We start from the raw sequence: 25,522 nt of genomic DNA, 5'->3' as shown, positions 1-25,522 counted from the left end.
TCCTCACCACCTCATGTCTGATTTATTTCTCTCGATAGTAAACGTATGACAGCGCACGAGTGTCTGGAGCATGATTGGCTCAAGGTGTGTATCGAATAAGCTGAATAAGCTGTGTTCTCAAAGGGCTATTAAGCAATGTTGCCATCAGGTCCAACTACATGCACATTTTGTTCATATTACAGGGTGACATCAAGGATTCAGCAACCATTCCAATACCCAATAGCCGTTACATCAAGTTCCGGGATCACATCAGGGCAAAATATGTGAGCTCATGATTTGCGCACACAAGTTTTACATCGCTATATGTTTATTTGCACATTATGTCAATGCAACTTGTTTCTGAATTTCTTTTTTTCCTTGATTGCTCAGGGTCACTACTGGGACAGCTGCACTGTACCCATTGGGCACATTGCGAACTACAGCTCGTTACGAAAGCTGCACGACAAGAAGTACAACATACACGACTTCTACTTCGGTAAGTGCTTTTAAACATTTGTATTTCTGAAGAACAGGCAGTGTTCTCGAAATCTGGACAAATTTTTCCTTAACTGCAGTTTCTGAGAAAGCTGTACAGCTTTCTTTTGTAGCTGTAAATCTGCACTTGAGTGGATGCCAGCGTTTAATTACTTCATTGTTACAAATCGACTCCACCTGGGGAATTCTAAACATTCAACCAGCTAATACACGGAGGAAAAAAAACATTTTGACGGCACTTGTCTAATAGCATGCTGTCTCTTACATGTCTAGAACGTGAGTTGAGAAGACCAGAGAGGTGCACCCCATCACAAAAAATAAATAAATAAATAAAATTGGCAGTGGTTTAGCTCAGCTATGCCAGGATAAACGTAGCAAGAGGTATGTTTCCCTGGCTGAGCTTGTTGCAGTCACTGTACGTTTAGCCACAGTCTCTCGCACGCACTACATGTGTCCAAACAGATTGTTCACAAAGTCTGCTTCAAATGTCTGAGTCACAAATGCACTTTCAGAAACTCTAATGGTGTGATCAGTCATGCGACAGACCTTCACATCCTCTTCTGTTGGTTCCCGTTGACTGATGTCCTCCATAAGCCCCATCTTGGCTGTTATGCTTCGTCTATTACGCTCGGCAGTCTGGCATCACCGTATGGCAAGCCTTTCCTCTCTCTGTTTAGGCATCTCCGCTGCTCTCTCCGCCTTCTTACGCTCATTCTCTCTTTGTTGAGTAACCAAGTGCCAGGCAACAACCTCAGGATGTTGTACAGCTGTTTATTTCATCTCTGCCTTCTCTTTTTGTTGAGTAGCCAAGTGCCAGGCGACAACCTCAGGATGTTGTACAGCTGTTTATTTCATCTCTGCCTTTTATACGCAATGCTGCACATGCAACGTGCGGTTCGGGTAATAGAGCGGCGAGGTGGTGACGAGTGCGCGGCACACCTGTGGGGTCTTTCTGATGACCAAAGTATCGGCGCATGCGCACAACTGCTCATCCGCTTGGCATCACGTGACACCGCATTTGTTGATCCTCTCCGGTTGCAATGGTAACAGTGCATGCGCACAGCTGGCCTCTCCCGGCCACCGTGAAATGCTAGACTGGTAGCATTTGTGGTGTCTGTGTTCTCCCTTCGTCTCTGTCTGAAGCGCTAGAACTATGTCTGCTGAATCTAAACACCAACTCGCCCAACTTTCTGCATTAAAAGCCTAGTGTAGCTCTCGCTACAGAACCAAAGTTTACTACAATGATAAACAGTAACATCAACAAGTAAGCACATTACAAGGCACCAATAATCATCCACAACCCAATAATTCCACATGCAGGTGAGCTTTACGATAATGAAAAATGGTCCTAATTAGTCTTTAGAGTCCTTCAAAGTAACGAATAAGTGAGAATAGAAATGTTTCGATTGCTACTTGTCTTTGCAATGCTCATGAAGGACGTCACTTGAGGTGATATCGCTGGGGCCTTCGAAGCGTAGTCGAAGGCACATCTTGATCCAAATCGCAGGTCGGGATGTGTTGGCCCAGGGGGCTGCCTCTCATATGTTTCCCGCACCAGCTCCAAAGCTCAAGTCCCCCAGCGTAGCCCCGAGGCAGCCGCACAGAGCTGGGTCCATATTCTGAGTTTGTGTTATCGAAAGTGTCGCTATCTCCCTGACCTAGAGCCATATGATTGATGGAAATGGTGGAACTTGAAATGGGTACTACTTCTAATTCCGTCATTTTCACCAATCAAATGTCTCGGGGCCAGGAATATAGTGGCACTTTACTTCTCGCCTCAGGGTGCACTGCGCCCACATATCGTCGCAGCCGTGGACTCCATGATTTGGTGTAATTCGTGGTGTCCAAAACCGGTCATGACTGCATGGAAGCGGCGGCCATGACGTCTGGCTTTCTTCAGTCTGCCATTTCGTCGATTATCACTTCCGCTCTGCCGCGCACACTTTACGCCATCTGCTTCGCTTTATTCCCGTGAATGGCTCCATCTGCTTCATATGCTGCACACTGATAGTTTCTTTACTTCTATTTGAGCAGGTTTCTTGTTTCTCTTGAAGCAGCGGCTTCCACTCACACGTGACATATGCGCAAAGTTTAATTCTGTATGTGTGCATATGTCCCTGACATATGCACACAGACATTCTATAGCAGATTATAGACATACTATAGCATAGAACGGACATAATATAGCATAAGACCAGTAACTGGTTCAGCTTTCATCACATAGCCACATCAAATCTAGCAGTGATGTGCAAATATTTCTTGGTGTGAAACTTTTGCATCATGCTAATTGCTGTTGGTGTTCATGAGGGGCATGGATATAAAGATTTTTGCACAGTGTTTAGACCATGGGATTTTTTTTTTTTTTTTCTCTTTTTCTCTTCTCGCAGACCGAAGGCAGGCAGCTCCACGTTTTGTCATCAAACCTACCAGCGCTTTTGCCTATGAGGGACAAAGTGCCAAGTTTTATTGCAGAGTCATTGCAGCCGCACCAGCTACTATCACCTGGTGAGAAAATGCAGTTTTTATGGTTGCTAGCTCTTGCACTGAATTTCACCAAATTATCTTGCTTGCATGCTCTCTCTCTTTTCTGATCTCTCTTATTTTTTTCTCTCTATCTCCTTCTGCTCTCGCAATAATTTAATTAGCATTAAAGTGCAGAAGATGTCCGCACGTGCAAAATAGTCTGCAGAAGCATTCCCAGCCTTGCATTTCACATTACACCTTGTTTGGGCCCAACAGGTGTGAATTTTGATTTGTCTGTTTTGCTAGGGCAAGCCCTTTAAAGTGCTAAAATTAGGCTTCTTTGTTTACATAACGAGTTCTATTGGTAGGAATGAGTTGAAGGCTGTATAATTGAGAGTAGTCCTGAGTCATGGTACAAAGATCTTGGCAGGAACAATGCGATCACTCAGCACCTAGAAGGATGGGAATTTTTTCTGTGCAGTCTTGGCATGAACAATTTCCCTCTCTTTGGATAATAATCTGCACTTGAAGGGGACAGACAGTGTATCAGTTGTCTGAGTTACTGCAATCTATGCAGCTGCACAGCTGCATGGCAGCGTGTCCCTTTTGGCGTAGACGTCGCAAATGTTAATTAAGTTGCGGGAAAATGTTCTCAGCCATAGGTGCATCCTTCGCTTCCAAACAAACACCACCGTGCCAGTTAAGATGGGCTTGCCTCAGTTCCGGCTTCAAATCGAAGCTTCAGGGATGCAAATTCGCGCTCAGATTTTGAGAGCACAATGCGGGTGTAGTTTCTGTGCCATTTGAAGTTCCCTGCAGCTTCCTGCACTGTGTTGACGGTTTGTTGGTGGTTATGCTTTTGGAAAGTACCTAAACATGATGCCACTGGAGCTATTCTGAGCCGAGGTCACACTCTCGTAGGTATCGGGACAGCTGTGAGCTGCGGCAGAGCGTGAAGCACATGAAGCGCTATGAGGGAGACGACTACTACTTCATCCTGAACCGGTGCCGCCTGGATGATCGCGGCGAGTATATAATCCGGGCAGAGAACAGCTATGGCTACCGAGAAGAGCCCGTCTTCCTTAACGTCCAAGGTGAGGTTCTGGAATTCCATTCAGTGGCCTGATTCACTGATCATAGTGTTTCTGCCTGCTCTCCAAATCGTGCAGTATCTCTGAAAGTAAAATTTCCTTGCTAATTGAAAATCAGTATAAAAAACAGTGGTTGAAGTGCAGTTGATGCATGACCTCGTCGAATTCTGCAGCTGTGTTTAGTTTAGCAATACTGAGTTTTTTTTTTTTTTTATGTGTGCATGGTTTTCGGTATAATCTTTGCTTGTACATCGGCCTCTACTTACTGTGTGACCCATTTTTCTCTGCAGCCATGCCAATCACGATTCCAGAAGTTCGACTTGAGGAACCTGTCAGGCAAGTTTTTACACAATACACTGGTTTTCTTGATAACCTCGTTTCACAACTTTAATTATTAGATTGCATGTTAAATAACTGAGAAGAGGCCTCGTTCCATTCCTCTGTGAATTTGGTCTAATAGAGTTAATCCACTATCATTACAAGCCGTGTAGTATTCTAGAAACACAGTTATAGTATACTATGGAAGACATTTTTGAAGCAGGGTTGTCTCGCTACCGCATACTTGTAAGCAACAATTGATTAACAGCCTAATATGTTCCAGCAAACTTTAGGAAGCTCATTCTTTAAGCGTAATCAGTATTGAACAGTGTGGAACCTGTATCACCCATCTTGCCTTTTAAGATGCGAGAGGACATTTTCGCTTTGTAAGAAAGGTGGAATAGTTGGGACATGTCCACGAGCAGTGCCTGCCTTGCTGACGTGTGGCTTGTTGCATGTCCAGGCGGCGCAGAGAGCCCCTCAGGTACCAGCTGTGGGAAGAGCCTGCCGATAGTGCGCCCAATTTCACATTCCACCTGCGGCCACGAGTCATCCAGACCAACCTGGGCGTCAAGTTGCTCTGCTGCCTGTCGGGAAAGCCACATCCAGAGGTACACTGCCTGCTTCTTTTTCAATGCCTCCGATTATGGCTCCATTGTGAAGGGGTGCAATCCACGTGACATTGCTGAGAAATTGCTTAAATTTACTTCTGTTTTGCAACTCCCTGAGACTTCCACTACCACTGGGTGAACTCAGCAGAAAGCCCTTTGAGGCCAATTTTTGTTTTGACTGTCATTCTTCTGCAACAGTGCTCATGCTGCATACTCATTCCACTGAGCAGGTGCATGTTGTGTATGTGGCATGCATGCCCACATATCATTAGATGCCATCATAAATCATTGACTAATTGTATTGCTTAGGGATTAGAATGTAAGCTAATGTCACGGAAAATAGCTAGGCCAGTTGGTACATGGTTCTTAGCAAAACAGTGCACAGGGGAACAAGACACTGTCAACAAGACAAAGCACTGACTAGCAAATAGGGAATTTATTGCTTGCTGGCAACAAATACTGAAATGAAGTTCCTCAATTGCTGGTCATTGACTGTGTCCTGCTACTCTGCCTGCTGTTTTGCTAAGACATTATATCTGCAAGTTAGCACACCTGTTAGTGGACAGAATTTCCACATATTCATTAAACCCACGTGCAGATGAGGCTTGTCAGTGCATGGTTTCTTCCGCCTCGGTAGATTTTGCAGTACTGCTCAGCATCATCAAACTTCTTGTCATGGGTTGCAATCAGAGTGGAAATAGTCTAGATATTTCAAAGGCGGGCGGCGTGCAAAATGTCTTGCCAACAACGGATGCCTAGACACAAACATTTTAACTGCAGATCAAATGGTACAAGGACGGCAAGGAGCTCAGCAAGTTTGATTACAACATGACCCACGCGGATGGTGTGGTCACACTCGAGATCCTCACCTGCAAGAAGGAGGATGCTGGCAAGTATGTCTGCAAGGCAAAGAATTCTCTTGGAGAGGATGAAACCAGCTGTTTCCTCATTGTGGAAGGTAAGTGAAAGCAGAGGGCACTCAACATGACTGTTTTGTGTGGCAGTGAAGCAAGTAACTGTTGAAGAACTGTGTTATTGTATTCTCAGCATTAAGCTCTGATCATCGGCATGCTACTATTTTTGTTAGTTGCATTCCAATACAGTTTTGTCCACTTAGCAATGTGATTGTTCTGTTCTAACTTGTGTAGTCTTGTGAACTGTTGTACTAGTCAGTTGTATTGTATTTGTAATTTGTGTTGTTTCACTTCTCATGTGTGGCACAGTTTTCTCTTGTGATGATTGTGGCCAATTTTAACACACCTCTTCTTTTTTTTTTTTCTTTTTTTCGGACAGTAATAATAATCTGTGTTATATGAGCTTATCTGTTCAAATTGAGCGTCTATGAGAGATTTCATGTTATTCAGTATTGCTGTGTTGATATAGAATGTGTGTAACCCATATTGATATAGAATCTGTGTAACCCATATTTAAGTGCATATGTGGTCCTTACTGTGTTGCAATCTTAAAACCACCAGTGCACGCATCAGAATAATGAGGCCCTCAACCTCCTTTGGCCCAGTCCCAGTCATTGCGTAATCCTCCTCCCATAAATTGCATTTACGATGCCCAGCATGGCATATAATCTTCTAACAAACTAAGTGCATTCACAATACGATTCAGTGAAGTTTTCACTTGCACACGTCCGCAAGAAAAACTTTTATAATTTGCCTCACAGGCATCACAATTTGTAGTATACCTTCTATTTGCTGCACCTCTTCAGACCTAGTGTTTGCACCACTGATCAAGCATACAACTGTTCACACCACTGTTGCACAGCTAGACAACTGTGTACAGTGCAGCTACAACTATATGCATTATGCACAAAGCATAAATTGGTTGCATCTTTTTTTAAATACATACTTTCTTTTATACAGGATGTCAAACATATAGTTCACCTGCATGACTGCATGTGACAATGCATAAAACAAGCACTCTTCAACACGTTACTCTTTTGATGCAGCCAGTTCACTGTAGGAAATTACAGAATGACTGGTACAGGGTAAACTTACAATAGCCATGTCAAGAACCTGTGCATTGCAGCATAAATGGGCTGCAGTCACATTTACATGCATATAAACCACAAATTAGAAGCAGCACAAACCAGGAATCAGGACATTAGGTGGCCGTGCAGTGTTCCAGAAGCTCTAAGGCACACTGAGGGCTCACTAGTCCACAACAGGAAAAAGTGCAGTTTTTGTGGCACCAGCCAGCCATGTTTGTTAAAAGCCTGACAGAATGGCTTGACCTGGTCCATTTCTCATCATGAGAACAGACGATGAAGGTTCAGGTTTGCAGGCAACATTGTGCACGGTAGTTTTATCGATCAGCCGACATTTGCCCTAGGTTCTAGAACACTGCACGGTTCTAGTGGGACAGACTATACGCTGTCTCACATTTTCTTGGTACGTGCTTTGCCTTTCTTTGTGCACTAGACTGTACCTCTAATGTGATAGCAGGCTCCTCCAAACTTGCTTAGCACAGAGTGTTCATTCCAGTCATTAGGATATTATCTATGCTTCTTAAGACGAACTATTTTTCAGTTTACAGCTGTGCCATATGTTTCTTTAGATCTCTTGCTTGATATGGGAATTGCATTTTGCCACCAGTTTTTGTCATCAGTGAATGCCTATCTGGCTCTTCTAGAACTGAAAATAGCCAGCTGTTAGCTGCAGAAAAGTTAGCAACAAACCAAGCGGCATCAGGCTTTCCCAGGAGAGAAACTGCAGTGCCACAGCCTTTTTAAAAAATGGCACTTTACAGCTGTTCAGTGCCTTGCCTAGGCACTTGAACATTTATTCACTCCCTGAGCAGATAAAGTCAAGAATGCTGTTTGGCCCATGAGAACATGCCATTGCAGCACTTTTATGTAATATTCGTAAAACTGAGTAAAGCATAATTGGTTTCACCCAACATGCAGCCAAAAGCAAACTACTCATGTCCTTCCACACTTACAAGTAGCAGCAAATAGTATCTTTTTTTTTTTTTTTTCATTTTTCATTTTTTTTTTTTCGTTATTATTATGGGCAGGATGGGCGGGTAATGCACATTGTCGAGTGCTGTATTGGGCATCGCTACCCTCAGTACACCATCGTAGTACCTATTTACATGCCATACATGTAGATATAAGGGCTGATATACCATACAGCCAGAGCAGGAGCCATGCAGCACATTAAACGTACCCTAGTGCATTGCAGTATCTCTTGATTCCTGGTTTGGCTTTGGTCCCAAGCGTCAAAATCCTCCTTGGGCAGCAAAAAGACAAGTGCCAACATGCACAACTGACATCACGCCACTCTCTCTCCACCATCTCCACTGCAGACCGCCGCAAACTTCCTGAAGGCCATTCCCCGACCGTGATACACCATCAGACAGGGGGTGCCCCTGCCTCGCATCTCCCTTACTCTGCCACACCCGCTTACTCTGGCTACGACTCCTCCTTGCCCTCGTATGCCTCCAACCTGCGCTCCAAGAGCGACTATTTGCGCACGTCCTCCAAATTCGCAGATACCCGATCTCTCAAGAGCTCTGCACGGGTCGGTGACATTTCATCGGCCTATTCATCCAGGGACTACTCTTCGGCCAGCAAGCATCTATCTAGTTCTGACTACAGGTCAAGCAGCTCATACAAGTCAGACTATAAGTCAGACTACAAGTCAGACTTCAAATCTAAGTCTGACTACCGGTCAGATTACAAGTCTTCCAGCCTCAAGTCATCGTCAGACTACAGGTCTTCATCAGATTACAGGTCCACATCGGACTACAAGTCGGATATCAGGTCTACATCGGACTACAAGTCGGACATCAGGTCAAAGTCGGATTACACATCTGACTACAAAGCATCTGATTACAAGTCAGTCGACAAGAAGACCACGGACTACAAGGCTTCGGATGTGTCTTCCCTGACGAGGAGAGACTCGGCAAAGGACCGTGTTGCCAGCACACTAAGCTCTGCAGCTGCCAAGCTTTCACCCCCTCTGGAACCCACCAAACGTGTTCAGAAGCCCTATGGTAAGAAGGAAGGCGCGGAAGGTACCAGCCCATCTCGATCTCGGACTACCACTCAAGAACTTAAACGTGAGTACCGTAGGAACATGCATGCTTTTTGCATACGTAAAGAGCATGTCCATCTCATTATCCCTCTCGGCCATGAAAAGCAGTGCGGAACATTCAGCAGTTATTATAAGCAGCATGTTACGGCTTTAGAACTAGCTTGGAATCCTTTGTTATTCTGTGCACTGCTGTCTATTATTCATTTCATTGCAACCTCTTAAAGTAACTGCGACATCATGCAGCATTCCGCGCTACGATTTTTGCGGCCCCTCTTCCATGTCACAAAAGTCAGTGTCCACGGCCACATCCGTGAAAACTGCGGCATTTGGCATGGGATACAAAATAGTTATCTGACCTGAAAACTGGTTAAACTTAAGTCAAGCCTTTCAACATCATCCTTTTGCCCCTACATTCATGTGGTTATTGCGTGAGTAGATTTACTTTTCTAGTTTTTAGCTGGTGTGGGCTCACTAGAAGAAAGTTGGCTGCAGTAGTATTCATAATACACTGAGTTTTACTGTGTGCCTTTGGTTAGGATAAAAATGATATAGGGCAGTGATGTTGATGGCACCAAGCGGCATCTAATGTGCACCGGACTGTGCAGTTCCAGACGAACCGCCACCCATGGTGGCACCTTCCTTCAAGGTTGGCCTTCAGGACATCAGCATCAAGGACGGCGAGCCCCTGCTACTCAAGGCAGTCGTAGATGGAGACCCTGAGCCGTCAGTAGAATGGTTCAAAAATGGCGAGGTTTGTTTCTTTTGTGCCGCCTTAAGATTGTGTCAACTCATAACACATCGCAAACTGTGGACACATATAACTCTTTCCTTACTATTCACTTGCCGAGGAGCAACTGAAACACTTGAACTGAAAGCAGTCACAGTTCAGATTAAGCAGATTTTAAATATAAAGCATATTTAAGGCCAGCCATGGTATTGAAATTGGTTTGAATGAGCTCTTGATTGCAGTTGCTTGAATTAGAAATTTGTTCTAATTCAGTTTTAAAAGATGAGGTTCACAAGAGTGGAATGCACGCATATATAGAGCTTGGGCATAGGTATCATTACATCGAAATGCATGCTGCTTTAAGAGTACGCCCAGCAACAGCTAAATCTTTTCTTAATCTTTTGTTCAGAATGTTGTGTTGACATGAGGGAAATAATTGGCAAGTGGTAAAGAAAACTGGCTAGGATGGTTAAATTGGATTGTAGTAATGCGCCTGTCAGTGAAATTTATTTTCATGCAGTCACAATTTTTCAGTTTTGCTGAGTGACTGTTGTCAGAAGCATGGAAAAAATATTGCTCTAATATGGTTTTCGAATATACCTCTGCATGCAGTTCAGCATAAGTTTGAGCTCAAGTTTATAACACTGCATAATGCATGCATAGTAAATTCTTATTTCTTAACAATGCCAGCTTATTTTCTTTTTGCTGCCTTTGCCTTTGAAGGGCTCTTTTTTAAAAACTGGGTAAAAAAGAGCTTTATTCAAGTCAATAATGTGCTCACTGATTGAGTACATTGTATATTGTATGTTGCGTGAGCAGCACTGCTCTAAAAGCTTAGGTTTACCATCTGATATGGTTGCATACATGAAAAACTGCCATTGTAATATTTTTAATACTCGCTTTCTCATGACATACGCAGTCCCTGAAGTCCTCCGAAATCATCAGCTTGAAGTACAAGAACCGGGAAGCCTCTCTCAGCATTGGTGAAGTCTACCCCGAGGATGAAGGAGTGTACATGTTAGTCGCAACTAATGCTGAAGGCAAGGCCGAGACAAGTGGAAAGCTGACTGTTTTGCGTAAGTAGGGTTGTTCCAGATAAAAAGAAAAGAGTGACACTGCGTACACACCTGAACAAGCAAGAGACATGAGGGACAATGCATTGATGAAAATGTGTACTGCATGGAGGGCTTGCATAAATTCCATCTCTGACTATCACTTTTTGAGCACTGTTTCTCTAAAGGCAGTCTCATCTGTGAAGAAAAAAAGTCTAAAGCAGTGATGTTCTTTTTACGCACAGCAAAAATTCTGTTGGTTGAAAATCTCCACAGTGTAGCCGTTACATGCACACATACATTTACAAAATGAGCTGCATTTACTCAACTCGTGTGCATTCATGTTGTTCACAACAGCCATGGAGAAAGAGGAGGCAGAATCCAAAGGCTATGACGGCAAGTCGCCAAAGTTTGCGGAGCATCTCAAGAGCCACGTTGTCAAGGATGGTGACGCGGTGACGCTGCAGTGCACCATCAGAGGTAAAATTGAGCACTGCGATTCGTGCATGCTCTGGAAACACTTCAAAGTTGCTGTACAGGCTCAAAGCGTTAAATGTATTACAGTAAAAAAATTACCATTCCATGCGGACATATTAAGTTTGTGGCGACAACTGTCTTCACTGCCACCAGATGCCACCACTATGCAGGTGGCTTAGGTGCTTGTGATACCACACTAGGCCAGAGAGCAGAGCTGCAAATTTTGTATGTCATCGCTCTATTCAATATACAACAAAATTACTGAGCAATTTACAGTGCTCAGCAGGTGTGTGAAAGTATGGCACATAGCATGTAAAGGTATCAATTCTAGGGGTGTGCGAATATTGAAATTTTTGAATATGGATTGAATACGAATACATATGGAAAAAAAATGCCCTCAAGTATCCGATCGAATGTTTGATCAGTGGAAAAAAAGAATGGCAAATTAAAATTTAGCAAACATTGTTACTTCAGAATTTACATGGTATAATAAAATCAGACTAGAATTTCTAGAAATGTATCCATACTAAAAAATCAAGTATAAATTTTATACAGGATCTCATATAACGGTTTTTGTACATAAAGAGCCTGGATGAAACTGGGTGCATCTGTCATATCACTGCTGAATACAGTAAACCTTTTGTTAATTCGTCCTCTCAGGGAACAGAAAAAATTGAATTAACTAAAAGCTTCAATTATCGAATGGGCCTGAAGAAACTTGCGAAACTGTTTGCATTGCAGTAATTTTAGGTGATAAATTTTTTCGCGATGATCGTCTGCATTTGAGATGAAAACGAAGTGAGAGTTTTTTCAAGGTGCTTTGCTTCCATACACCGTTGGAAAGGCCCTTTTCACAAGCAGCCCGTCATGTTTTGAGGATGCTTCATTGCGCGGTGAAACTCTGGTGGATTTGAAATTTTTTACCGTATTTGGTAATTTTAAAATATGAATACTATAGAAAAACAAACATATTTGATTCTTATTCAAATAGTAGTTCCCATTGGCGGAAAGTACAATTCCACATTCACTCTGACTTTTATTCAAAAGGAACAAAAAAAGGCAGGTAAAGAGGGACGTCACTATCAACTAAACTCAAGTCTGCTGGAGAGTACGGAAAGTAGCAAGTGAATAGGTGCATGCTCGAACACGGGAGTCTTTTATGCCTGTTCAGTCCCGCAACAGTGGGTGGACCACGCCATTGTTGTTTTAGTAGCTTTCAAAACATCTTCATTTACCTGTTTTGTCATCGAGCTGCTTGTTTTACCTCCACAGCCTTCCTGCCTGTGTTCTCTGATTTTTCCCAGTTTGTTTGAAATGTATTACTTTTAATTTTTTTTTTTTTTTTTTTGTTCATTATGCTAGCATTTTAGCATAGACTACACTAGCAAATAGGGACCCAGGAAAGAACAAATGGGGCTAGATACATATCTTTTTTTTTTTCTAGCACTTTTACCATTTAAAATGCTGCCATTTAAAATGCTGCTCGGTGCCTTAATGGCACCGAGCAATTTGTAGGTGCAGTGCACAAATGCCAAATGGATAAACTATATGCAGTGAATGTGGCAGTAATAATCTCAAATATTCCACCCCAGGTTCCAGCAAGTTTGATGTGGTTTGGCTGCACAACGAGAAAGAAATCAAGTCCAGCAAGGACTTCCAGTATGTCACTGAGGGCGATGTTTACAAGCTTGTGATTGCCGAAGTGTACCCCGAGGATAGCGGCACTTACACCTGTGAAGCTTTCAACGACGTAGGGGAAGCTTTCAGCACCTGCACTCTGGATGTCCTAGGTAGGTGCTACTACTGCTTATGTAGACATTTTAGGGTAGTGTACGGTGATTATGATGTTGGTAGTGATTGGGAATGGGACAGAAAGGTTATCAGTTCTGTGTTGGCGTCTTCCTTCCCTGACCCCCAACCCTCAAGCACTCTTTTCACTGAACCCTTTCATTCGTTTCCGACATTTAGCTTTTAATAGGCTGCATCGGAATTCTATTCTTAAGATTTTTGTGCATCTGCTTTGTGTGTGTGTGCACATTGAGAGCAAACATTTCTTTTTGTGCTTTTATTTGGTGTAAAATTATGCTTTCGTGAGAAGCAGCAGTCTATCACATTTTCTTGGAGTGCTGCTGGTGTAAAAAAAAGCTTATCTTTCAATACATGCAGCTTTCCTTACCTCGTACAACGTAATGCATTAGGGCATACATGGGGACCAGAGAGCTTGCAAAACTAAAATCTCACTGCATCTCAGTTCCAGGTGAACCATTCATTGGACCTGGATTCTCTATATACCCGAGGTCAACAACATCTGGAGAAGGCCAGCCAGTCGTCTTCAAGTGTGTGACAGACAAGGAAGCTCTTGGAGGTTTGTACCAGCCATTTCGCTGCTGGTTGGGTTGCACGTGCAGTAGTCAGTGCTATGTCCTCACCATCTCTACTATGCTAAAAGTAGAGACGATGACACTTTATGCTTTAGAGTAGAACAAGTGAGAGATAGTGTGAGAGATAGTGTGAAACTGTCAACCTGTTTGTGTTTTTTTCACAGCACCCTAAAAGAAATTGGGTGGCACAGTTAGATGCAAAGTGTTTTCATGGTTGGCTGTTGTAGACATCTCTAGTTGAACTTGAAATATTAATTTTGTATCTGTGCAGAGCCTTATGTAAAGAAAGGGTGATATGGAAGTACACATTATGGGACCCAGTATTCAAAGCTGTCCATGAAACTCTTCAGGGCCATTTCAGTTTTCATTCAACAGTAGTAATAATAATAATCACCTCATTGAGTGACTTATCTTAAACTGGAAACCTTCGTGTTAGACAATGCAGGCACTTTGTAATGTTTTCAGTTTTTTTTTTCTGCTCACTGCGATGGCCACAGAACAGTGCCATGCTCAAGTTGGCACCGTACTGCTGTTGGCATGATGGGTATCACGTGTAGAACTTGTGCATTGATGCTCTAGTCAAGCTTTCGTGCAAAGTAATGCCATTGCTGGGCTGGTTATTGAGCAAAGGGTGGCACAAACATGCCAAGTAAGACGACCTCCCTGCTTACTGCTCCACAACCTCATGGTACCTATGTGCAGTTCGGTGGCTGAAAGATGGCCAGGCCCTGGAAGAGAGCGCACACTACAAGCTGGCCCAGGACGGCCGCACGTGCACCCTGACCATCACCCAGGCCACCGTGACGGATGTGGGACAGTACCAGGTCGTTGCAAACGACGCTACTGGCGAGAGCATCGCCAGCTTTGCCATCAACGTGGTCTCTGAGGCTGACCAGCTATGAGGGCCTCACGGCTGACCAGGCATTTTTAACGGTAAGCCACCATCGTAGTGCTAAAGAGTGACCAGCATGCTGGTAATGTTACGGTGCTAGGAACAGAGGAGAAATTGTACCTGCCACCATTAACAAAGTATGGCTGGCTGTGGCAAGTGCCCACCAAATTTGAATTAATCTGTCGCATCTTCTATGGCAGCAGCATAGTCTTCCAGACTATTGGCTTGCCAAGTTGATGTAAATGCAATGTGTGAAGCTTCAAATGAGGTGAAAATTATGCACATTTTCTGAGCACCATTTGTAAAAGGGCATTCGTATATGCAGCATATCTTCAGGCATGAAGGCACATGCAAATTCGCCAATAGCAGTGCGCTATTCCGAGGGGGAATTTGTTTTCACACAAGCAGAGACAGCATCTTCATCTCGTGCAAAGAGTGTTCGGATTCCAAAAGAAGGCAGATCAAGGCAGATAATAATCAGTAGTATCCTGCAGGAAACATGACATGTATTGAATAATATGTGACCATTTTATCTGAGACATTCCTCACAAACTCAGTATTTACCTTGATTAAGATATGGTGTGGCTGTTGTGATTCAGGGTAAAGTAAATGCTTGATGTTCTCTTCACTTGGTTTGACACAGTGCCCCCGCCTTCCCTCAATCAGCTGCATTGTGTATTGGTGATGCAGAGCGCAATGCCACACCTGCTGTTGTTACCATGCCAGCAAACAGGATGCGGAAATGTCTGGCGCACCCGTCTGCTGTTCACTTTCATTCCTGGACTGCCTGGTCCTATAATGGATGCCGAGTGTTGATTAATGTTTTTTCCACTATACTAATAATACTATTCCTTTTGAAAGGGACCATCATTATGACCTTATACAGGACTATGCAGAGCTCGCACAATAGGATGGGAGGCCAACGTATCAGCAGAACATCTTTCACTACCAAGTTATAGCTTCAAAGAAAGCTTTGATGATTAAATAACATTCCCAGTGTTATGTCATTCCTATTGTTTAAAACGATAACATAAAAAAGAAAGATAGAATGTGGCTTGTAACATACAATTTCACAAAGATGCTGAAATCCACAATATTTCGTGGAATCATTTGAGGCTAGGAGCCTTAGCCATGTCAGTTCGTAGAGATTGTAGTTTGCAGAGGCACTTTTTATTGCCAGAGGTAATTTGTTACAGAGCCAGGAAAAGCTGTTATGGCCTTAGAAAACATTGTACGAATAATCATTCATATAGTTGTCTATACACACTTACTGTTGCCCTTCTGCTTTCTTTAAACCTGTCCTTTCTCCTGCCTTCACTGAGCCTGCCCTCCTTTCTGTCACCTTACAGGTGCATCATCTACGATGGAGTTTCTTCTTTCAACACGCTCTATTTTCCTCCTACAAGACCAGCAATGAGAAAAAAAAGATATTGTGGGGTGGCATGGCACAAAGCAGCATTATTTCTCCCATCACTGTTGGCTTTTTTTTTTTTTTTTTTTTTCAAACAGTGAGCGACTCATTCATACGTAAGCAGGCAAGGAGTATGCAGACATGTAGTGTTATGCCATCCCTCAATAGCAGCAGACTGGAAGTGCTACAGCACACAAGAACATCTTTTCAATTAAGCACACCGGAGGCAAAGCGAAGCCAAGTTACAAGCATATTAATTTACCTCAACCTAGGTTTTCTTGGCTTGCTGTTTTATTTATTTTTTCTCGCGCAACCTTTTCATTCTTTTTGGAGTGTTCCCCTTTGTCCAGCCTGTCTTTGTGCCAAACTTTGCCTCTTCTTCTTCTCTTTCTCCAGAGTAAAAGCTACACAACTGTGCATACATCGCGCGCTGACTGGCGGCTAAATGTGTTTAGGCTTCTATCACGGCCTGCATAGCTCAAGTACTTTAACCAAATTCGTACCGACGAAAAGTGATCGTTGACTGCGATCTTAAAATCATGCAACAAGAATTCAGAAGGTGGGGGCAGCTTCTGAAATAAGTGCCGAGCTAAGACCGTGTAGAAGCAGAAACAAGTTTAGCGAAACGGCAGCTATTTGTAGCTTGGACGTCATACTATGGGCATATGTGAATAAAAGAGAAGTCGGTGTACGCTCTGGTCTGATGTCCTTCTCTATTAGCACTTTCAGAAGGGGGAAAAAGGGGGGGGGGGGGGGGGAGTACAGCAAAGTGACAGTTGTGGTGCAAATTAAATTCTGTCACGCAGAGAGAAATTCTGGATGTACACAAAGAAGAATTCATTTAGTGAGCAAATACATGGATACATTGGTACAGATGTGTGTGAAACAGAATGGTTCTTTGTAACACCAAAGATACAAACTATCCCGCTGTAAAGCGACTACCTGAGATAATGCAGGGCGAAACTCTCAGCACTACGCATTTTCTGACGAACCTTCATTAGGTACATATTCTATGGACCACTGTTCCAGCAAGTTTTCACTCGAAGACCAAACAGGGAAGCCCAATGATTAGACTATAGAATCTAGCAGCTTTCAACGTGGCTCAGCTTGCAGCCACCTATGTACATTGCCCGTACCTTCATTGATCCTCGGATCATCAACATTTGAGGGAACAGAACTTTGGCCCAGTCAAATCTTGACTCAGCTCTTGTGTCATCTGACACCCAATGGAAATACGTGAATGCAAAGCTACTCCACAGTGCTGCTCAATGAAGCTTTTTCTCCACTAAAAATATCTTTCTTGAGGAAGACAATAACAATGGCCAAAATCAACTCTTTCTGAATGCAATGGTTAAAGGGAGTAGTGGGTCCTAAAACCATTTTTATTTCCGGAACAAAATGATTGAATTCTAACAGTTTTGTCGAGATATTTCTGCTTGTTCCAAGTGCATGCAAGTGGACTTCCACAGCTGGGTTAGATCATGGGGTAAAAAATTATGAATATATATATTTAGCTTCACTTTGTCAAAAGCAAACACGAAATGTATAGCTGGAGTGCTAGAGTGTTATGCTAGCCATTGTTGCTACTATTTTCATTACACTTTATGCGGTGAAGAAACTGATGCAAAACGATAGCAATACACTTACTGAATGTACTTTATTATAAGCTGTAATTATAATTAAAATTTGGCAAGTAACATTACAGCGGTATAAATATCACCAGTTAGATCTGTTTACTAGAATTACGATGATATTAATCTTGAGGGTGTGACTTGTAGAGACATGTGACAACACATTGTCTATGTTCGATGGGACAAGAACAGGCCGCAAAGGAAATAAGAGTTATAATTTTATTCTGGAGATCTCAAAAATCCAGGATTGCACACTTCAAAATGAAAGCTTCCACATTGTGCGTTCATTTCACAGCCAATTGCGTAAGTCACACATACATACGACAAACTGCTCGAAAAAGCTGTGTTTCAAAGTGAGTGCATTGACTGCTTTCACTGTATGCATCAAGCAATTGAAAAATAAGCCCCCCCACCCCAAAACAGCATTTTGCTGTCTTCCCTGGAGGTTTCTGACATGCAATCCACAAGTACATGCAGTTTGGCTCAATGCAGGAGCGATGACATCAGAAATTGCAATGTGGTGCAGCATGTGAATGCAGCTACAGGAGGAAAAAATAAGAGCAATCTTCTCCTTAAGTGCCGGTTTCTACAAAATAGGCACGATAAATCCCTCTTAAATGCATAATGCCCCGTCAGTGGACCAGCCACGAACAGGACGCATTTGCACACACCCCGGCTTCTTTGTACTAGAGACAAATCGAACACAACTGACCGGTGCAGAGGCAACGACCATAGTTCGAGCCGATCTTCAACTGGAAAATGTAGTAGACTTTTGTTTCCCAACAGATCGGGACACTTCCATAAAGTGGCAACAAGGCAGGTTAGGTTATTACGTTTGTAAAGAAAAATAATGTTAATAACAACACGCAAAACCTGAGTGAGATTACGAGCTAGATGCAACGTGTCCCTAGAGTATGTTATGAGCCCCAGCTGTTCACACGACTAGCATTCTCTTCTCTTTTTCCTCAAAATATGCAATCCCGTTCGTTTGTTAAGCGAGTTCTGTGTAGTTCTCCCGTCTACACGTCTCAAGCATTCGATGCAGGCCGTCCACACTGCGCCAGAGGCCAGCTCGGTGCAGTGGGGGCTTGCGAGAAGTATATCTCTCATTCTTCGAGGAAATATAGGGGAAATAAAGACATTGAATCGAACACAACTGACTGCTTAGATCCTTCCTAGCAGTGCTACCTTCTTCATACAGTAAGTAAACCCTGTGTAAAAAAAAGACTAAGAAATAAAGAAAAATAGCTGCACTGAGGACAACACTCCTATATGTAGCAGCAGTGCTAGCAGTCAGCTTGAGGGGGCTTCGTCTAGTATGCGGTGCCTTTCAAACTATGGGTGTGCTCCAATTCACCTGGTTATCGGCTAAGCTTACAGAGGCTCCATGTGCAATCCACATCCAATTCAACACCACCTTTTGCATTCCAGGAAAGTCATTAATCAAGAGGTTCATATTTGTACCACGTAGACGTTGCTTAAACTACAAATGCCACATGTTTTTTTGATTGCAATGCCTTCCTGAGCTGCAGAACAGAGACCGTCTGTTATGCCAGAGTGAATAGGAACACACCACGTTAGCAGAGAGCGGATCTTGTGCGCTTGGGCATCATAGTGCCGAAGTTTAAATGCAACCTGCTGCGAGCTACTTGCACGATGATTCGCACCTTGAGCCAGCCTTTTTGGGCTGTTGAACCAGCAACAGCCCAAGGGTCCTAGGCAAAAGGTGCGGCTCTTCAGATGCAGTTTTGCTGCGACACCAACCCTTAGAAAAAGCATCAACCATATGTCCATTTCTCTGCCAGCACTGAAGCAACCGTGGGCACCTGTGCTTGCCACAGGCTTTGAACACTCGAAGAGAGAAAGAAGAAAAATACTTCGCAGCATCTCTTTAGGTTCATGGCTGTGCGACAGACGTTTTTCTTTTCGTCGCCAACTAGCACCCAGTCTAAAAGAGAGAACATAGGCAAACACCGAACAAAAAGCCAGAACTCAGCTTGCACATTATTTGCGTGCCACTCAATTACTCGCAACACTAATATGTGCCATCGCAGTCAGCCGGCAAAACAACACAGGACAGCTTTGAGCTAAACATTAAAGCTATTACAGCAACTGCTCCGCCAATCCTTGCAAGCAGATGCCCAAATACACAATTGATGCCTGCATTTCGCCGCACATTCTTTGGCGCACAGTCGTATTGCCAAGCAGACCAAGTAATGTACTGAACAAAAAGGAAGAGCATGCAAATATTGCTAACACAAGGGGAAAGATAATAGTCAAAGCACCACAACACAATCCTTTTGATCTGCAACTTGATGTGGACTTTTAAGTACAATTCAGTCTCAAATAAACTAGGGGTGAGAATATTGAAATTTTCCACTCAAAATATTCAAATACAAATATGGGGGAAAAAATACTTCAACTTTCGAATCGAGTACCTGATCAGTGAAAAATAAAGGAAAATTAAAAATCAGCAAACACTGTTCTTCTTGTTTATTTGAAAATTCACAAGGTATTTGCAAATAAAATTAAATTAGAACTGCACAGAAGTGAATACTTTACAGGAAAATCTAGTATGAATTTTACACAGGGTTCCATATACCGGATTTCTGTACAGGAAGGGCCTGCATGAAACCGGGTGGAGTCATGCTGCAGCTGAATACAGTTAACTCTAATTATTGCTTCAAAGGATCAAAAAAAAAAAAAAAAGGGAATGTGAATTAATGAAAGCTTGAATTATCAAATGAGCCTGAAAAATACTGCCAAAAAACGTTCGCACCACAGTAATTTTATCTGATGAACACCAATATGATGGTTGTCAGCATTTTGAGACGATACCCAAGTGAGAAGGACATTTTTTTCTCGGTTTTGTCAGCTTCTTTGCTTTGCGTACACTGCTATGAAGGCCCTCTTCACAAAATGGCCCTATCGCATTTTGAGGATGCTTCACTGCATAGTCCACCTGGTTAAGCATTGCACTGAAGCGTGCAGTGCGATGAATGAATTCCAAAATTTTTGATATATTCGGTACATTTCGAATATTCAAAAAATTCCTGAATACAAATCAAATAACAAACATATTCAGTTTGTAAATGACAGTTCAAATATTTGCACAACCCTATGAAAAACAGTCCTATGAAAAAATTGCTCATATCTCTGTTAATTCACAATTCTTTCAGCCTTTGAACGCTCTTTAAGGCAACACAAAACAAACCATTGTTTCCATTCCTACACACTGCCAAGCACTAAACCACTACAACCCGACAACCAGTGTCAGCAGCTGACAAAATACTACACCTATAAAATGAAACTTGCAATCAGCAAAAATGCTCTTTGATGGCACGCTACCAGTAGCCAGCTTGAGACCCAGTGCACAGCCATGAACCGAAGAAAGCGAGAGACCGGTCAAGTGTGGCATCCAGTGATCTCCGTCTCGTACAATTTCGTCTGGATTATGCAAGACAGCCACAATGGTGGTGAGGCTAACAGAAATGCGTGCCAAAGCCTAAGCCGAAAGCATGTGTGTGCAAGGCTCTTAATCTTCTGTATGGGGCTGAGCACATAAGAGAAACTGTCAACACAACTTTGGCTTTTGCTTTCTTAGTCGAGCTAAAGAAGCTAGGTTTAGCAAGCCTAGCCCAGCGGAGTGCTCTGATAGGCGCTGCCTGAGCGTTGGCTCCGCTTACAATAAAGAACTGCGGGGAAAAAACTGGCGGCTCTGAATGCACACTCTAGCCAGATGCGGAGTTTGTTTTTGATGCCAGCTGCACACTCTCGGCAGTGCCTTGCACAATCCACACCAGTTGTGCCAGAGATCAGTGGGTGGTCCACTCAGATAAGCAGACCATGGTATTTAGCCCGCGGATACTTGGTGGTGAGCTGGGGCCACTGGACCACAAAGTGGTCCGACAGGTGGTACAGGATCCACCCCGATATTGACAGCGTCTCCACTCGGCAGAAGCTCTCCACAAACACCACCGTTGTCCGTGTCACGCCCAGCACCTGAAAGACAGCAGTCTAGATGCATAAAAAATATTGAAATAATAAACAAAGGAGGCTACTGATCAGTGGGCACCAGCACATTACCATTGCTGCTGTCACCTCTCAAAAAAAAAAAAAAAAAGAAAGCATGAAGCAGTCCACATCATGTCATGCAGTTTTTTTTTCTTAACAGGTCTTAACAGTGAGACCGTTTTTCACTGTTACGTTTTCTTTTTGTTTTTTTTTTTCACTGTTCAGACCCATAAGCCGGACATGCCATTCAGATGCATAGTGAGTGAGCAGGATATGTGGTAGCAACAGGTGAGGCAGTTTCTGCTTAGTTGAAGGCCCCTTCGCCACCATGAATGCTACAGAAATCGTATTTTTTCTAAAAGACTAGGCTCCTTCGGTTGGATATTTCTTTTCCATGGATGTTGAAGATTTGTTTTATTCAGTGCCACACGACAACCTGTTTCAATCGGTATGGGAGTGCATTGGATCTAGTGGGGCTATTGCCTTCCTGAACTCAGCTGAAGTGCTGATAACTTTTTTGTCGTTACTTGAATTTTACCTGAGGTCTACAGTAGTTAGTCTGAAACTAGAATGTTTGTGCAACAAAGAGGGATATGTATTGGTTCCTGTGTTGCCCCGGTGCTGTGTAACATACTATTATCATCTGTTGACCATGATTTAGCCTCTTCCCTTGACAATGGCCTAGTCCTAAAAATTTTTAGATACATGGACGACTTTCTCATTATACTAAAAACTACACTACAATGACGTGCCATAAATCCGTGGGAAACATACTATCCGCCTTCAGACAACAAGGGAAAGGGCTCGCCTTTACGCATGAACTACCAGAAAATGACAGCCTACAGTTTTTAGATATTAATATCAAATTCTTAGACGGTAGATTGTGCTGGATGTATTTCCCTCGGACAAAAAAAAGAGCTACTTCCGTACCGATCTGCGCACTCTAAGACAGTCAAAAGGGCGATCGCTCCACTTTGCATGGAATCCGCACTGCTTAAATCCTGTGCTCACATCATGAAGCAACTCAGCCCACAGGCCGTTATTCTAAAACTAGGCGAAGCCGGCCGATTTTCAATATTTTCGAGCTTAAAAAAAAAACGCAAAGAAACGTATTTAAAAAAATGGCATCTCGTATTAGTAAGTGAACTGGAAGGCTCCGAAATTGTTGCGCAAAATTAGCGGGCCGACAATGCTCAATGAGTGTGGTAAGGAAAGAGTTATTGTGAGTATGTCCTGACCTGTCACATGACTCCGAAAGCAAAGAGAGAGGAAAAGGGATGAAATGGAAAGAAACTTCAACTTTCGCACAACGTACTAACTACCATCATCTATCTTTTGGTGCACTGTCAGAGTAGCAAGCAATGAATAAAAGCTAGCAATGACCGAACACGAGGCTTCCTCTACCTAGTTTTTCAACACAAATGCTACTCACAGCCAGAAGAAATGACATCAGCACAATGGGCACGCAGGTTCCTGGGCCATTGCAGATTATCTGAAAAAAGGAACAAACAGTCAGAGCAGAGGTAAAAAATGCAGCAAAGGGGCATGCAATGAAGAAAAAAAAATGCAAGCCTAAGCAACAAGATGGTCTGGCTTCAAATACTCTAAATATATTCTATTCATGATGCCTCATACTTTCTAAAAGCAACACACATGAAAATGTAAATTAAATGAAGAGTGTTAAAATGAAAGCAAATAAGGATATGTCTGCAAGACAGAAAATGACATTTAATTTGCATGTAAACAAGAGTAAACAGCAGAGGAACAGCATAACAAAATGCTCACAACGTCTGGTGAATGACGCAGAAGGATGGGTGCCGATGCCAAGATTGCGTAAAAAGTTGTTGGCACTGTGGTCAACCAAGACTGGTGCAACTCTCGGCTCCTTGGAATGCGCTCGATAACATAGTCCGAGGGTTCATCTGCCTGAAAAATGTGATGTGAGCACAACGTGGCTGCCACTGTTTGCATTTAAATTGTGAGAAATATAGGTCTCAAGTTCAGCAGCACAGTGAAATAGCATTATTTACCACATCATTTTGATCTCCGAGTTGAAATCAATAGCTGACTTCCTTCAAACAATTCACATGCAATAAATCAGAGCTTTCATTACGTCATACCACACTTTACAACTTTTCACAAAATATGTCACCATTATGGCAATCTTAGTCTTTGGAGCAAGGACTAGTGAGTCGGGGAATAGTCTGCCAGCGTCCACCTCCCACATCAAGTCCATATGATGCAATCACATACTGCAACATCTTCCATGAGTGCAGGTTTGTTTGCATCGGCGCTTTTAGTACACTGCTCAAAAATGGGCTGTCCTGAGGTTGAAACACATGAAGGACTTTGTAAAGCTTTGCTCAGTAATGTCGTCAGTGCCTAATTGGTGAGCAACTCTTTTATACATTATGTGGTGGAGGATTTTGGCACTTTTGAGTTTGGGCTACATTACCACTGACTCAAGAGCTTGTCTTATATTTAAGAATAGCAGTGATCCAGCAAAATATCCAGCTTGCACTGTGGTTTTAGTATGCGTCACCGGACTATGGTTAATTCACACTATTTTCATGGTATGAAGACCCAAGATGCTCACAGGCCCGAAAAGCAAGCACAAACAGATGCATGTGCAGCAAGGCAAGCTGAGGGCGGCCACTCACTTCCGGACTGTCAGTCGTGTCCTTTTTCGATGAGAGGAATCTCAGGAGCAGAACCTGCGAGGAAGATGCCACTCGCCACATCTCCAACTGCTTGGCTTTATCCGCGCTCATCGGGTCGGTCGTGGCCGTCACGTAGACACGGGGGCTGTACGACGTCGTCGATATGTTCTCCACCAGCTTAAGCATCTCGAATGTATGGCCGCCTGCGCAGCAGATCGTAAAAGTGAGCATTCATCCTCATAAATATGACCAAAAAAAAATCCCGGCTGCTTACGCAAAACTGGTGTGGTAATGACACACAGCATTAATCGTGCTTTCAATTATTTGTTAGCTTCAACGGCCGCAGTGTACCAGCTTTTTTAAAAGGAAGTGAATTTAAAAGGGAAGTGAGAATAACCCAACTGCTCCAATAACTGGTTCTTTAACGAATTTTCAGTTGTTTTTACAGCTGGTATTACTAGCGCTGGTTTCCGCTGGCATCAACTACGAATGGTTCAATCTACCAGTTAAGACCGGTCAGGAACTTTCATGTGGATAGGTGGTATGTAGCAAATGACGGTCGTAATCTGCGATCCTTATCTTGTTGCCGTAACGAAGCGAGACAAGGGAGTCTTGTGCAGTAATACCGACAAGAACAACACAAACTTAAGGCTATTTGTGATTATGCGCAAAAAGACGAACTATACACAGCATCATCCGGTGCCGACAGAGCGTTATTTACGGTGAGGTGCAACGTGATTGCGAAATTAATCGGTGGACGCTTACCTGATCCCAACACGATCATCAACTTCGCAGGCTTGTTGCGAGGTGCTTTGCGTGCGTTGGTGGCATGTCTGATTCTGACCAGGACCCAGACAACTCGAAAGAGTAGGATCACCGCCAAAGATGCGATCAGGTGCTGTAGGTAGGTCGCGTAAGCGAAAGATTCCATCGGACACGCGCGATTGGCAGCGTTGGCTGCAGAACTGAAACTGACGAGGCGATGTCCACGTAGTTACTTTTTATCCGTATCCTCCCTCGGCGGGTGCTACATCTTTGACCGTCGTCGGCTTTCTGGAGCGCTCCTCACGCTTCGTCGCTCATCGTGCACTCAGTTGCGGCACGCTGGACTTGCTGCAGCGCGTAATTTTGCACGATCCGAGGCTCATGCGTACATCACTTCACCACTGAAGCCATGCCATAATGGTGTCAGGATGTCTCCATCGTTCGAGAGTGCTGAATATTTTACTCAATATTGGCAGGCACAGTGCTCGTGTCCTTATTTCTAATCA

The 25,522-nt window shown here is 43.3% G+C and overlaps 2 protein-coding genes across 5 annotated transcripts in view; one reads left to right on the top strand and one right to left on the bottom strand.

The window, feature by feature from the left end:
• Window positions 1-16,637, top strand: part of bt (projectin protein bent) — a 258,850-nt gene extending 242,213 nt beyond the window's left edge. For all 4 annotated transcript variants that reach the window (XM_084576962.1, XM_084576961.1, XM_084576964.1 and 1 more), the window contains 16 exons: window positions 39-84; window positions 183-263; window positions 370-475; window positions 2,862-2,979; window positions 3,859-4,031; window positions 4,319-4,364; window positions 4,810-4,957; window positions 5,738-5,915; window positions 8,276-9,031; window positions 9,612-9,757; window positions 10,653-10,809; window positions 11,143-11,265; window positions 12,855-13,052; window positions 13,514-13,627; window positions 14,346-14,576; window positions 15,885-16,637. In XM_084576962.1, the coding sequence (XP_084433088.1) occupies window positions 39-84; window positions 183-263; window positions 370-475; window positions 2,862-2,979; window positions 3,859-4,031; window positions 4,319-4,364; window positions 4,810-4,957; window positions 5,738-5,915; window positions 8,276-9,031; window positions 9,612-9,757; window positions 10,653-10,809; window positions 11,143-11,265; window positions 12,855-13,052; window positions 13,514-13,627; window positions 14,346-14,545 (2,590 nt within the window). In that variant the 3' untranslated portion in view covers window positions 14,546-14,576; window positions 15,885-16,637. The remainder of the gene's footprint in view (window positions 1-38; window positions 85-182; window positions 264-369; window positions 476-2,861; window positions 2,980-3,858; window positions 4,032-4,318; window positions 4,365-4,809; window positions 4,958-5,737; window positions 5,916-8,275; window positions 9,032-9,611; window positions 9,758-10,652; window positions 10,810-11,142; window positions 11,266-12,854; window positions 13,053-13,513; window positions 13,628-14,345; window positions 14,577-15,884) is intronic.
• A 1,144-nt stretch (window positions 16,638-17,781) lies between these two features.
• Window positions 17,782-25,456, bottom strand: Alg14 (ALG14, UDP-N-acetylglucosaminyltransferase subunit). The gene is made up of 5 exons (XM_084576959.1): window positions 25,017-25,456; window positions 24,252-24,454; window positions 23,377-23,517; window positions 23,024-23,083; window positions 17,782-21,579 (listed from the first exon to the last, which is right to left on the bottom strand). Exons 1-5 carry the CDS (start codon window positions 25,180-25,182, stop codon window positions 21,409-21,411), a joined length of 741 nt encoding a protein of 246 aa, XP_084433085.1. The 5' UTR covers window positions 25,183-25,456; the 3' UTR covers window positions 17,782-21,408.
• Window positions 25,457-25,522: the final 66 nt, after the last annotated feature.

This window comes from Amblyomma maculatum, chromosome 8 (assembly GCF_055883805.1).
Source record: "Amblyomma maculatum isolate TAMU_Amacu chromosome 8, ASM5588380v1, whole genome shotgun sequence".
NCBI classification, from domain to species: domain Eukaryota; kingdom Metazoa; phylum Arthropoda; class Arachnida; order Ixodida; family Ixodidae; genus Amblyomma; species Amblyomma maculatum.
This window is presented reverse-complemented; position numbering and strand designations above follow the sequence as displayed.